The 14,457-nt window shown below is 42.8% G+C and overlaps 1 protein-coding gene across 2 annotated transcripts in view; it reads left to right on the plus strand.

Annotated features, from left to right (window-relative positions):
• The window catches only part of ATRN (attractin), a 900,609-nt gene that overhangs the window by 831,641 nt on the left and 54,511 nt on the right, over positions 1–14,457 (plus strand). For both annotated transcript variants that reach the window (XM_085642692.1, XM_085642691.1), the window contains exon 27: positions 12,446–12,553. In XM_085642692.1, the coding sequence (XP_085498818.1) occupies positions 12,446–12,553 (108 nt within the window). The remainder of the gene's footprint in view (positions 1–12,445; positions 12,554–14,457) is intronic.

Raw genomic sequence — 14,457 nt, forward strand, 5'->3', positions numbered from 1 at the left:
TACCATTGGCTAGTGTATATGACAGTGTGTTATTGCCATGTTCACATGCTTTACATTTGGAACATTTCCAAAAACCAGGTGTGGTTAACCATGTTGCTTTTTCATTTTTGGGTATATTCAAATGACTTTGTGTTAAAATATCACCTAATGAAGAGGTCTTCCTATAGGTTATTTTAGGAGTCGATGGTAAAGTTTTCTTTAGTGAATCATCAAGCAATAAAATGTTCCAATTCTTTTTAATGATTTTCCTTAGGCACTTATTTTCAAAATTAAAATCCATAATTATCCTCACTGTTTCATCATTGTCCGTATCATCTCGTTCTTTCAATAGTTCTGTTCTCGGTTTTTCCATTGTTCTCTTCTTTGAATCAGTTATAACTTTCAGGGGATAATCTCTTGCCAGGAATCTAGCACTCTCGTCTTCTAAATTTGTCTCTGTCATAGATTTCCGAACAATTCCTCTTGATGCGGAGCATCTCACCATACGGAATGCTCCATTTTAGATGTTGTGGGTGTCCGCTATTGGCATGGAGGATGCTGTTAGTTGCTGTGGGTTTCCGATGGATTCTGGTGCAGATCTTTTGTTCACATATGAACACTTCTACATCCAAGTAGGTTACTTGATTTTTACTCCAGTTGGATGTGAAGGATAGATTATAATTATTCTCATTCAGGCTCTGGATGAATTCTTCCAAGGACGATTCGTCTCCTTCCCACACTACAAACAAATCGTCTATGTACCTCATCCATGCTTTGATGTTAGGCCTGTGTCTGCTTTTCAAAATGCCATCTTCTTCAAGGAACAAGAAGAACGAACGAGAGACGGCGATACCACCTTACGCCGCAAGTCTAGATTTTGCCCACTCAACCATCAGGTCCCAGTGGAGATCGTGGCATTCGAACAAGCCATCATGAGAGAAGTAGGAAGTCTCAAAGACCAAACCAAGAGACCATTTGTGAATGTATCCAGAGCTGAACAAATAGCTTTGGATACACTACGGAAAAATGGTGACCTGGTAATAAAACCTGCCGATAAAGGCGGAGGTATTGTGCTGCTCAGTAGAGAAGGGTATGATCAGCAATGCACAGACCTCCTATCTGACAGGAAGTTCTATGAGATCATCACAACGGACCCAACAGAACGTCTACAAAGAACCTTCACACTGATGGTTGACAAAGCGGAAATTAACAACTGGATCTCCAAGAGTGAAGCAGAGTTCCTGGTAGCCCGAACACCTAGAATGCCGTATTTTTATTCCCTTCCCAAGATTCATAAGGAACGAAGACCACCGCCGGGAAGACCGATTGTCTCCGGGATCGATTCGGTCCTGGAACCTCTATCACAGTTTGCGGACCACTATCTAAAACCACTAGTACAACAGACACCTACCTATCTTAAGGATACTAAAGATCTCCTTAACCTCCTAAGGGACCAACAATTCACAGAAGGAAGTATGCTACTAGTTGTTTTGGACGTCAAAAGTCTGTACACCAGTCTCCCACAGAAGAAAACACTGGACACGCTTGAAGAGCTGCTGTTCAATCAGCAGTGGAACCACAAGACACCCAGACATTTCATTCTGGAGTGCTGCAGACTAGCGCTTACCGAGAACCATTTCGAGTACAACCAAACCATGTACCGACAATGCCATGGTACTTCCATGGGAAGTACCTTCGCGCCGAGCGTGGCCGGATTATATGTGAACGATTTCGAAGCGAACTTTGTACAGAGCCCTACCAATCCATTCCTCAAACGAATTATCTTTTGGAAACTGTACATCGATGATGTCCTGCTGATTTGGGAAGGTGATATGGGAACCCTCGTCGACTTTCACCAATGGTTGAACATCAGAGATGAGTGGCTCAAATTTACCTACTCAGCAAGTCCAAATAAACTCGACTTCCTGGATGTCACCATCTTTATTGATAACAATACCATTCAGACAAAAACTTTTTTTAAACCCACTGCTAAGAACAGCTTACTTTCCTTTAAAAGCTTCCATCCACGTCCAATGAGGGAGAACCTTCCGTATAGTCAGTTCCTCCGACTTAGACGCAACTGTAGTAACATCCAGGACTACAAAGAACAAGCGAAAGATCTTCGTGAGAAATGAATGAAAAGAGATTACCCTCCAAGTACCATCAAGAAATGTCAAAAGAGGGCTAGAAACCAACAGAGAGAAACCCTAATGGAAACAACTGTGAAAGAATCTACTAAAGATCTGGTCACGTGTGTCAGCACCTACAGTCCGGTATCCAATGACGTTAAGAAAATCATTAACAAGAACTGGAAAATCTTAACGTCAGGTGCTTTAAAATGGCCCAAACCTAGATTCTCAAATAAGAGGACTCTGAACCTAAAGGACATACTGGTACACACAAGACCCCCTCAAAAACCTAGTTTGGACACGACCTTGAGTCTCTGGAGCAAATCACCAGTAACTGGCCATTACCCCTGTGGCACATGTTCAGTTTGCCATCTCACAAAAGCAGCCAAAACCTTGCAACTACTGCCAGATTTACAATGGACAATCCGAACACATACAAATTGTAATACCACCCATGTGATCTATATGATTACATGTCCTTGCGAACTACGCTATATTGGGATGACATGCCGCAGAGTCAAACAACGACTCTGCGAACATAGGAGTAATATCAAATGTAAAAAAAACTCTACTAAAATGAGTAACCATTACCTGGAGAAAGGACACACGATCAATCACCTTCAGTGGGTAATTTTGGAAACACTTACCGTCAAAAATCACAACGCAGAAAAAATCTTGTTCGAAAAAGAACAAAGATGGGTCCACCGTCTATGCACTCATGTACATGGATTAAATGATAACATCCCGTGGTTAAGCATCTACAAATGATAACTGTAGCGTAAAAAGTTAAAATATGGATCTTGAACTACACCATAGTTGAAGGATGTACCTCTTTATTATAATAAGTCTCACCATAACCTTGGAATAACCTTAAACCACCTTCCATAAACTACCTACTTCTTATGAGTATCACCCTTATAAAAGCACTCTTTCAAAGACTTTGGCCACACTAAAAGTCGAAAAAAGTGAATTTCTACATTTCACGACTACTGGTTATGCTCCTCAAAGATAAATATACTCGGAATCATACAAAAACTTTTTAAAGACTTTTTCGGGGCAATATGAACATTACGTTTTAAGTGATGACAGGATCTGCTCCATGTGATCTGAGTCGATTACCAGGCGACATGAGTATCACCCACATGAGAGCCCTCTACTAACGATCTTAGCCACATCAAAGGTCGAGAAACGTAAATTTCTGCACTGCATGGCTCAATGATATGTTTGAAGAACAATTGCTTGAAAGGCATCTTTTGCATCACTCTAAAACTTTGAGACCGTTGCGGGACAATATGAACACTCCGTCTTCAAGTGTTGACAGGATGCGCTTCTTGTTACTTGAGTTAGACCACTTTTGCAATTTAGTAATCTTCCCCTATTTTGTAAATCCAAGATATTTTCTATCAATGGAATATTTTTCGGTTGACAAAAACGTTTTTGTAAGCGAAGCCGTCTTTCAACAGGAACCATAAGAAACTCAGATTGTCAATTCTGTCTATCTGTGTGATGGCCCCACCTACTTAAGTCCTGACCCGGCTTACTGGGCTGCATACCGGGGCAAGAGAGGCGGCGGCAGAACAAGTCACAAACTTCCCAGCGCAAGGTAACGACTGGAACACACACGAGGACGCCGACGAAGGAACGTAATGTATTTGTTCTTTCTTAATATTTTGCTTGTTCCTTCCCTTTTTTCAAGAGCGGGATTTAGCCTCCTGTACCCGATGGTTTCCTCAACTTGAGTAAACAAGGTATTCTTTTCCCTAATACCATCTGATTGTATGATTTAATGCCTGAATGAGCTTTCACGCAGGTTAAAAAACTAAACGGAATTTTTAGCAAAATGATTTAAGCTCTACAGCTGTGCGCACAATGACCAATTCCACCCATGGTAACATTCCCCTCCCAATTAGCACACTCCTTTTGTTAATTGCAGCGTAAAACAGTAATACCTAAACAGGCATTCATGATGCGATTGTCCTTATTTTGTGATATCAGAGATGCAGTCCACTGTGTTTTATTTAGATGCATCTTACCATTTCTTCCCCCACTAAGGCTATTACCACGCAATCAGAAACGATAGCATTATACCAGCATGTCCTACCGCGCTTTACACGCTAAAACGCGAACGGTCTCTGTATCATTGTTTGACAAAAATTGGTATTGTTTTGTGTTTAATGACAAAAATGGATCTTGGGTTTGTGATTTTGTCTTCTTACAATTTGCTTTTAATACAAAAAGAGGGCTATTTTTTGCCGTAACTTAATGTCAATATGAGCCTTTGTGTTAATTGGCATTATTACCATAAAAGTATTGCCATTTTACAGTTGCAACAACGGCTGATGCTCTAAGTTTTGAACACAGCTACAGCATCCAGACTGAATATGAGTCTTCATCATTCTTTCTCTCCCTCCCCCCCCCCGTTTTTCATTTCAAACGGGTTCAAATTGAATTCTTATTTTATTTTTTGGCTGGACTAATCACTCCATCCTCGTCAAGGAATCCCTTGAATATTAGGGTCCTCCACACTTACACTTGGTCCTGATGAAAGCCCACCTGACCCTCAGGGGCACGAGACAGGGCTGAAACATGTCGACCTATCTTTTGGACTTTTTCACCTAGTGCATTAGACCCTAAAGCGTCTATCTATGCACGATATACGTTTTTAATAAACCCGAACCCAGTTCTATTAAAAAAATGTTTTGACTGGCTGTACGAGTTTTTTAACTTACACTCACGTTGATCACCTCACCCCACACTACGATCACTACTGAAAAAACCAGAGGCAAAAACCTCCGGGTGGAGGAAGCACACAGTAACACGATGATGATGCTGTCACATTGTTAAGCACAAGCGGATAATCGAACATACCGCTGAAATACCACCTGCGATAAACGTGATTGAGGGTTTCTTAACAGTCCCTGACCTGGTGATGCTTACCTTGGTTCTTTCAGGGCCAGTGATCCACTCTCAATCTGATATTTAGATATCTGTAAAAGAATCTGAGTGGGTCGCAACTCCTTCTTTCTCCCTCCACTTGATTCATACATCTTCCCAGACTGCCATAAATAAATTGGCATACGTCGGGGCAAAGGAAGTCCCCATTGCTGTGCCTTGTCTCTGAACAAATATCTCCCCATTAAAAAGAAAAACATTGTGTCCGGCAATGATTCAACATGTCTATGATCATTTGTGAATGTTCCAAAAAGCTCAATGATCTGGTTTCCAAAAAAGCATTGACTGCTGCAAGACCATCTTTATGGCAAATAGACGTATACAATGAGGTTACATCTATTGTAATCAAGATCTGATGCTCGTTCCAATGGATAGTTTTTAATTTGTTCAGAAAAGCCGTGGTATCTTTTAAATATGAGGGTAATTTCATCACATATTCAATCAGTAACACATCGATGTAATGAGATGTTCTTTCCAAAAATGAACCCATTGAGCCGACAATTGGTCTGCCTAGAGGATCTATTGTTGATGTATGCACTTTTGGGAGAATGTAAATGATAGGTGTAACCGGATTATCAACTTTGAGGTACATGAATTCCTCGAAGTTGATTAGCCCTCTCTCTTTCCAGGTTAATAGTTGTTGATGATATTCTGCGGTCCATTGCATCGTCGGTTTTTTATCCAATTTTTTGTAATGATCCAGATTCCTGAGTTGCCTGTAGGCTTCAGCAATGTATTGCTCTCGATTTTGTAGAACAATATTGCCGCCTTTATCGGCGGCTCTTATAATGATGTTATGATTATCTCTTCATTCCTTCATTGCTTTCTCTTCCCCCCCCCCCCCGTGAGAGATTCCATGATGGTTTATTATGTCTCCTTTGTTTTCTCATGGACAGTTGATTGATTTCATCTACTACGATCTCGTGAAATAGGTCAATCTTATTTCCTGGGGGTAACTGTGGACAAAATTTAGACTTAGACTTTAACCCACTTTCTCCACCTACATGAGTGTTAATACCTTCTTCTTGGCAAAATCTTAGGTCATCTTCAATGCTGGAACTAGAACTAGTATGGCTGTCTGGGTTCGAGCTCCCAAGATTGGACAATATCTTTAAAGCTGGCAGATCTTTACGGTTTAATGGGGTGATGTTTAGAATTTTAATAGTTGAGTCCCCTCCTGCTGATGTCGACTTTTCTTCAAAGTATTTTTTTAATTTGACCTTGCGACAAAATTTGTATAGGTCGATTCGTACATTTGGAACGTCTAAGGTTGTATTAGGGCAGAAAGTTAGTCCTTTGTTAAGCAGGCTAATATGATCCGAATTCAAGATCAAGCTGGAAAGGTTGATGACTAGATTTTGACTAAGTGAAGTTTTTTATTTTTGCTTTTTCTTTTCTTCTCCTCTTTTTGGCCTTGCTCCTTCTCTTGCCACGTCTTATTGGGGTGGGTTTTGACCCCTCCCCCTTCCCCATGTTGTTGTTCTTGGTCGGCCTTGTTGTCGCGTTTCCATCTGGGCTAATATATATATGTGTGTGTATGTGTCTATAGATAGATATCTATCCTGAGCAAGGCCCTGTGTGGCTGAAACGCGTTGGTTTGACAGTCTGGGTCTGTTTGTTTAATAAATGCAAACAAAGAATCCCGATAGTGGCGTTATTTTGGTTCTAAAAATTAATTCAGACCACGGATTCGGCCTCACGACCGCACCCGCTGCTGAGCGCTCTGGCTGTGTTTCCTATTGTATGCTATATTTGTATATGTGTGTGTGTGTGTGTGCGGGTATATATATATATATATATATGTGTGTTTTTAACACTGACAGAGAAAATCGGTATGTCATCTTTCAGAGGTAGATACAAGGAGTACCATTTAATTTGAGTACTAAAATGCCCCATATGTGTAGCTATTAGTGGATGGGCATCTACAATGAAAGTGGTATGTAAATAACATTAATATGCATTATTATTACCATCAACATAATTATGTATGGAGTGTTACATGGACTAACGTACGCTTTCCGATGTCTCCGAACTCAATAAAGTCTGATATTGGCTTGGCGAGCCTAATGTTTTATATATATATGTACTGACACGGTCCTGGTCCTTAAACTGTTTTTGTGACAATCCGACCCATTCCCTCATTCATAATGTATTTATCCTTCATGACAAAATAAGAGACGTAGAGAGTTTAATGCAGAAATCACGAGCTGACTTATGCTCGACCAGAGCGCAGCGCATATGCTTCAGGAGCCCTGGCCTGTGCAGCATCAAAGTCTGGGCCACGCATTTACAGCACTGGAAGGGATGGGATAGATGGAAAGGTGACTGTTCATTTTTAGGTTTTGCCTGCTGTGCTTGCGAAATCACTTGTAATTATTAGGTTCCATTTGCAATGTGCTTTCGTAATCTCTTGTAATGAATAAATGGAAATCTTAAAAGGGGCTTACAACCCACCAGTTACTTAACGTTCGTTGGCTTCGCCATCACTCATTTTCTTGCTTCTCACTGTTCAGCAGCATCAGGTTTCACTTCATCTTTCCTCTCCCTGTTGTTCGGCTGTTCCCTGGAGCATGGACCAAGTACAGTTTCCAGCCGGGAGCCGATGTCCTTCCACTGTCCACATGCTCCTCCAGTTACTATGTATACTCCAGAAGAGTGCACGTTTTTTTCTGATGGTCTCCCCTCCACTCTCGCACCCCTTGAACATCGTTGCTTGCACCCAGAGCCCCTTCCCCACATGTTGTTGCTTGCACCAGCCCCCACGTATTAAGTAAACATTCAACAACAGTCCAGCACACATGGTTCCGTGGTTTGCAGTCCCTTTTTGCCACTGAAATACTTAGATGGTAATCAAAACGTGCTGTGGAAAGGGAGGGTGTCACTGCTGGACTGTATTAGATTTAAATGGCAATAAGGAACTATCGCCAAAGTATTCATCTGCAGCTGTCTGTGGTTGGTAGTAAAAGTGACTGTGTATTCAAGGAAACTCGGAAACAGACAGCCGCCATCTGCTTTACTAGGGATTTCTTCATAACTTAAGGCAGGTGTTGCCTGCTATTTATTGCTATTTTTGCATTTGCATCGTACTCTCTTTTATCAACCTGTGGAGCACGTTTTGTAAAGTGTGGAGTACTTTAAAACAAAACACACAAATACTTTTCGGGTGAATTTAAATGAACTGTAGATTGTAAACAGATATATAGATGACAATGTCTGTACTGATCACATTTAATTGCAGCTATTTTGACTTTTTTTATCAAATCAATTCTTTAAAGGAGTGGTTCTTCAGTAGGTTTTGCTTGTGCTAGCGAAACCTTGTAAATCCTCTCGTAATTATAAGGTGTTGTCTGTACAGCAATTGCAAAATCTTTAGTGATTGATGCAAAGCTATTACGTTTGGCCTATGAGAGACCTCTTGGCGTTGTCAATGTTTTTTCAAGATGTTGCACAGCAGCACAGGCTTAAGGGTAAACAGACAAAAGCCATGATTGTCTGCTGTGCAACATCTTTAAAAAAAACATGAGAACACCAATAGGCCTTGTATAGGTGAAACCTATTGACGTTCGTAGTTCTTTTTTTTTCTTTTTTTTCTTTTTTCTTTACTCCATGAACTTCTCTGATGCTGCTTGTTGGGGGTGCATGAGACTTAAGCGGGAGCCACTGTTCAAAAACACACACGTGTGCACTCACTCACTGTCTCTCTCTCAAGATGCTGTTGTGTCATGAATCCTGTGTTGGTAAGTGATAGAGCTGTGGTTCTGCAGTGGAGCATTTTTTCAGTTGAGTCCCATTTTTGCATTGTGATGGTGGGCTGACTGATATCTCCTTACAGTAATACGAGTGAGTGCTTCACGCCCAAGTAACAGACCTAATCCGCTCCAGATTGGTGTGTCCATGCATGGAAATATTTGCCATAGCCATGGAAGTGTCCTCTATTTTCTTCCACGCACTTCCCCATCAATGTCTTCTACGACCGTCATTCTCAATCTGCTTAATGCATTCCTGCTGATTCCATGTCTGCTTAGAGTCCTAAAAGCGTCTGGGGCAGAAGGGGATGAAGCCCAACTGATGGTCCCAGTTTCTGTGAGGAGGATTTGGTGCCATATCTTGGAAATCCGCACTGTGCCCGATTGTCTCCTGCAATGTGCAGATCTGCTTTCACAGGAGGGTGGTTGGATACTCTACCCCAGTCATCTGACTTTGCGTCTGCATGAGTGGAGATTTGGCGATGGTAGCAGACATCATCTTACCCGTCAGCAAACACGAAACAAAATATAATTATGCGTGCTAATGGAGTATGTTTGTTGAGTGATATAAGTAATCCTTTTTGGTCCCACCTTTCTGATGTTCTATGGTTCTAACAGGGCTTCGCAGTCACTAGTGTTAAAGGCTACTTGCCTTCATGAGCAGCCTTTAAGCTGACAATTAAGGCACCTTTTCTGAAAGCTTTGCTTTATTGGTCTCTGACGGATCTGTTCATTATTCTACAGCAGGATTTGAATTTACTTTTAATGTTCCTCATGGTGTCTCCATTTGAACTAATGCGCAGTTGTCTGGTTCTCCTTCTAATGATGCTAATTATTTTCTTGGCCACAATTAATTTGGCCATGGGGTTGATGAACTGCATGTGCTTCAGTCTAACCACCTTCCCCAGAGTCATTTTTAGATAAACTGATGCGTTGCACCTGTCCTACATTTATGCGAAGTGTTGGCCTTTAACATGAGCTGTTCTCTCAGTTGTCCACCTTCTCTCCTGCATACCCCACAAACATGAGGAGTGACTGCATAGACTCGACTTGAGGCATGCGGAGTCATAATGTATTGCCTGCTCACAAAAGGACAGCCCTGGATCTCCTGTTCATACCTGAAGCTCAACCCAACCAAGACTCATTTGAGAGTCAAGCTAAGACAGTGACAGGTACCTGCTTTGGTCTCCTACGCGGCCTGAAACCCATTCTAGGATTCCTTGACGCACCGACCCGTCAAATGATTGTCCAATCCACTGTGCAGTCTCAATTAATTACTGTAACGGGCTATTATTCGGTGTGAATAAAGCCTAGACTAAAAGACTCCAACGAGTGCAGGACGCGCCTGCCCTTATGTTTTTGCACTGCCTATTCTATTCCTCTTGCTACCCGTGGCATGCAAGACCATTGGGCTTTCAGAAAAATTATCAAAACGTGGCTTTTCTCTAACCTCTAATTCAAATCTCTCCTCTGCATGCTCCTGTCCGCTTTAGTGCTGGGACGCCCCGTTGCTGGGGCAGCCATGCGCTTTATAAGAACATATAACATAACTCCTGTTTTCTACCAAGAACACCCACAAGAACCTTTATAAACCTGGCTCAACATGACATGAACCTAGACGATTAGTAACCACAGCTTTCATCAAATGACAAGTAATTTTGATTTACCCTGGACACCTGCCTTAACCTTGAGAACCAGATTGATAAAAAAAAGCTAAGACCTCACTTTTAAAGCAACAATCTCACTTCTACAAAAAGTGAAACCATTCCAGAAAACACTTTCAGAACTGTGGTATTTGCCTTTGTATGGTGATAACGCTCTGCTCCATGGCCTTCCAGACTCCACACTGTCTTCCCCATAAGGGCATCCCCATACTGCAGCACATCTCATCGACTGCCTGCAGAAGTATGATCACATCACCCCATCCTGATGGAACTCTATTGGCTCCCCTTGCCAGCACGCACCATCTTCAAAACCAGCTACATCATTTATAAAGCCATCGTGTCCTAGTGGGTCTCAGCACACCTGCAGCCAGGACACCTCCAGATTGCAAACTAAGAAGTGTAAAACAAAAAAGAGAAAAACCAAGGCAGCAAACCCTTTCCATCTGTGCTCTCAGGATATGGAGCACACTCTCCTATCCATCAAGACTACCCCAGCATTGCTTCAATTTAGGAAAGAGTTGAAGATGCATGTCTTTAAAAAACACAACATCATAATGCATTAACAGTCAACAAACCACTTCTCTATTCTATCACACTTTAACTTTACTCTTGTATTTGACTCTGTGCTCTGCTGTCTTTTGGCTAGGTTCACGCTATATGAATACAGCATAGATAGACACATAGAGAGTGGGCGATCAGTTCTCAGTGGTCTTCACTGGAGCCAAGAAAGGTTGTGGTAACGAAACGCATTATCTTATGTTGGCTTACTATCAGTATTATTATCTGCTCTCCCGGGGACGACAAAGACCATCTGGCTGGCATTCATGTGCACTGCAGCCAATAGTATGGTGTCCCAATAGCTAAAATGTGTGGGTCGCGACCTGGTCAGCCTTACATACTTTTGCTGAGCATTATTGCCTCACGACTTAGGTTTAAGTGATCGTTACTTGACTATGGCTGCACTGCATGACTTGCTTGATTAATTGTCATTACTCAATTCCATTTCCCAAGGTCATTGCTTTGCGACCCATTCATAAGAGGAAGAACCTGTGGAATGAAGTATGCCTCAGAAGAAAAATTGCTTATAAGTTAAATATATATATATATTGTGGACATTGATTAATTCATATATATATGTGTGAATGTGTATATATATATATATATATATATATATCATCTGATTCCTCACCTCCCCCGAAAGTGCCTGTGCTAATAAGATCCTGTGGTATTTAAAGTGCTTTCTATTGTTGCTGTCATTTACGCCCTCTCGCTCCCTTTCCACCTGCTTTTATGTAGTGTTGAAAAAGCACCTAAAACCGATGCCAACTGGCTGTTTAGTTCTCCTGTCATCATAGCTTGGGCAGTTGAAGCCTCATGGCATATCCTGACCATGATAGAGCTGATGCCAGCCAAAAAAGAAAATCCAGATTCAATCTGGGGGTTGGGTGATTCATAAGGTGAAGGATCTGCAGGAAGATACATCATCCACCAGAAACATTAATACCGACGGTGAGTAACTTTCTTTTATTACTTATACTTTAATTGACATATGAAACACTCACAAATCAGTACCAATTGTTAAGTTGGCTTTAAAAAGAAAATAATGTAGTGACCCGAATGTTAGCAGTACATCTGATCTGTGGGGGTGAAGAAATTTGGTAAATGTGAAGGGGGACAAAGAAGGTCCGAATGGGCATGTATTACAGTATACTACTTCTGGTCCAGTTTGTTTATTGCATGATGCGATCACTGTAGAGACACTATGACCCTGCCACCCCCTCCCCCCCTCCTCAACCTTAATGGCTGTGCAAAGCTTTCCATATGCAGTCTGCACCTTGAAGGTATTTCATAAAATAATTCTGCAAGTTGGAGACATGCCATAGAAAATGTTACCAAAGGTATGTATGGTGTTACTTGCTCTTGCAGGAAATGATAACAGTTTAACCATGATTCTGCATATATTTTGTTTTATTAGCAACTTCTTCGTGAGATGCAGCAGATGGCAAGTCGCCCGTTCGCTTCAATTAATGTTGCATTGGAGATGGATGAGGAGCCTCCTGATCTAATTGGTGGAAGCATAAAGGTGGGTAGTGTGTCTCTATAGTTACTCAGTTGGTGGAGGAGTCCCCATGGTTGGCAAGTGCAGTTGAGGGACTGAAAATTAAATAATTGCCCTTCGTAGGCACATTAACTTGGGCACTTTATTGTAAAGATGTGTTTCAGGGCCCCATGATGGTCTGAGGGTGAATGTTTTAGCTTGCTTTTGGCATATTACTGTTCTGAAATATCACTCCGATTCTCTGCCTTGTACAAGTGAGTCTGTTACTTATTTGTTCTTATGCCAGAGGTACTGCTTCTGGTCCTCCTCCTATGAGCTTTCTGAATTTCAGGTTGCTGTGTGATGTGAACTGCCTTCTAGAAGTAGTTATTTATTCTTGAGTTTATTTCTTATGTATACTGAAAACAAATTAGGCGTATCATGCTCTTTTGATGTTTGTGACATTTCACTAAATGAATTGACCAAGTTAACGTTCCAAAAATTGCCACATATGAGATCTGCCTCCTAAAATACTTCCACTAACGTATACACAACTAATATATTAAAAACTATCCCAGTTGGGATATTTCACTGACATCATGGCAGTAGCACAGAAGTACTCTGCATGCTTCGTACCATAAAGATCCCAGTGATAAGGCACTGATGACTTTTTGCTTTTTGATCCAGATTACTCAAACCCTGAAAAACTTCAAGTTTCCATTCACACTTCTACTCAGGCGTTTACTGACCAAAAAGCAAGTGAACATTAAAACTTGGATTCCTCTTCTGAGATATAAAGATGACTAAAGTTACATTTTGATAAAAGTTAAAGCAGTGGCACCAAGCAAGAAAAACAGGCCACACTCCCCGCCTGATGTGTAGTAAAAGCTAAGCCATGAATGGGATGCAGTGGGTACCTTACAATGGTTGCCCCCCCCCCCTGTTGCTACCTCACCACATACAGTGCTGAAAAGTGTACCCCTGAATGTAAGAGATAGTGTGTGCTAACCTACACATTTGTCTATACAAGCCATTAAGGCTCAACAAACTCTGAATCTGAAAGAAACACGTTAGTTAGATTCCTCACCTTAGAATATCCCCAGAGGTCAGACTGGATCCGGAAGATTTTTGTAGCAATACCCCTTGCGTGTCGCTAGGCGTCGTCTGCGGCTCCGTGTCCGTCATTGGCGTCGTGCGCCGGAATGACGTCGTCGGAGTACTTAGACGCCGCCCTCGCGCGCTGACGTCAGTTCTTCTTTTTTCCGCGCCAGTAAGCGCCGATCCAGGAGAGCTACCCCTTTAGTCACTTTTTGATTAACTTTGACTCTCTTTGGTCACTTTTTCGACTCTGGTGCCGGTAGGATGACTGGTTTCAAGGCCTGCGACGACTGTCACCGACTGATGTCGGTGACCGATCATCACCGCCGGTGCCTGTACTGCTTGGGCCTCGACCACGACGCGGAGTGGTGCTCCGATTGTATGGCCCTGACCTCGAAAGCTAGGCGGAAGCGGTCCCGTAAGCTTCTCGAGCTTCGCCACTCGGCTCCGCGCCCCTCTCGATCCCGGTTCAGGAGGAGGTCCAAGGATCGGTCGCGGAGCCGCAATCGACATCGTCGCTCGTCTGGCTCGAAGTCTTCGGGTAAGTCGAAGCGCTCCAAGAAGTCCAAGAGGCGACACCGCTCTTCGGACTCCCCTCGCCGGTCGCGCGACTCGGCCGAGGGTCAGGGTGGTTCCACCCCCGCGGCTCCGCTGGAGCCGCAGGCGCCGCGCACGTCCCCATACCCGCCGGTCCCTGGGACTGACGCGACGCCGGCGGGGGTCAGTGCCTTCCTCTCGACCATGATGAGCCTGGCCCCGCCGTCGATGCCCGCTGGCACGCCATCGGGCCCGCGGACTCGACTGGGCGACCTTGCGCGCCGGCAGCTCTGGCCCCGGCGCCGTTGGAGGCT

Source organism: Triturus cristatus, chromosome 2_2 (assembly GCF_964204655.1).
Source record: "Triturus cristatus chromosome 2_2, aTriCri1.1, whole genome shotgun sequence".
NCBI lineage: Eukaryota > Metazoa > Chordata > Amphibia > Caudata > Salamandridae > Triturus > Triturus cristatus.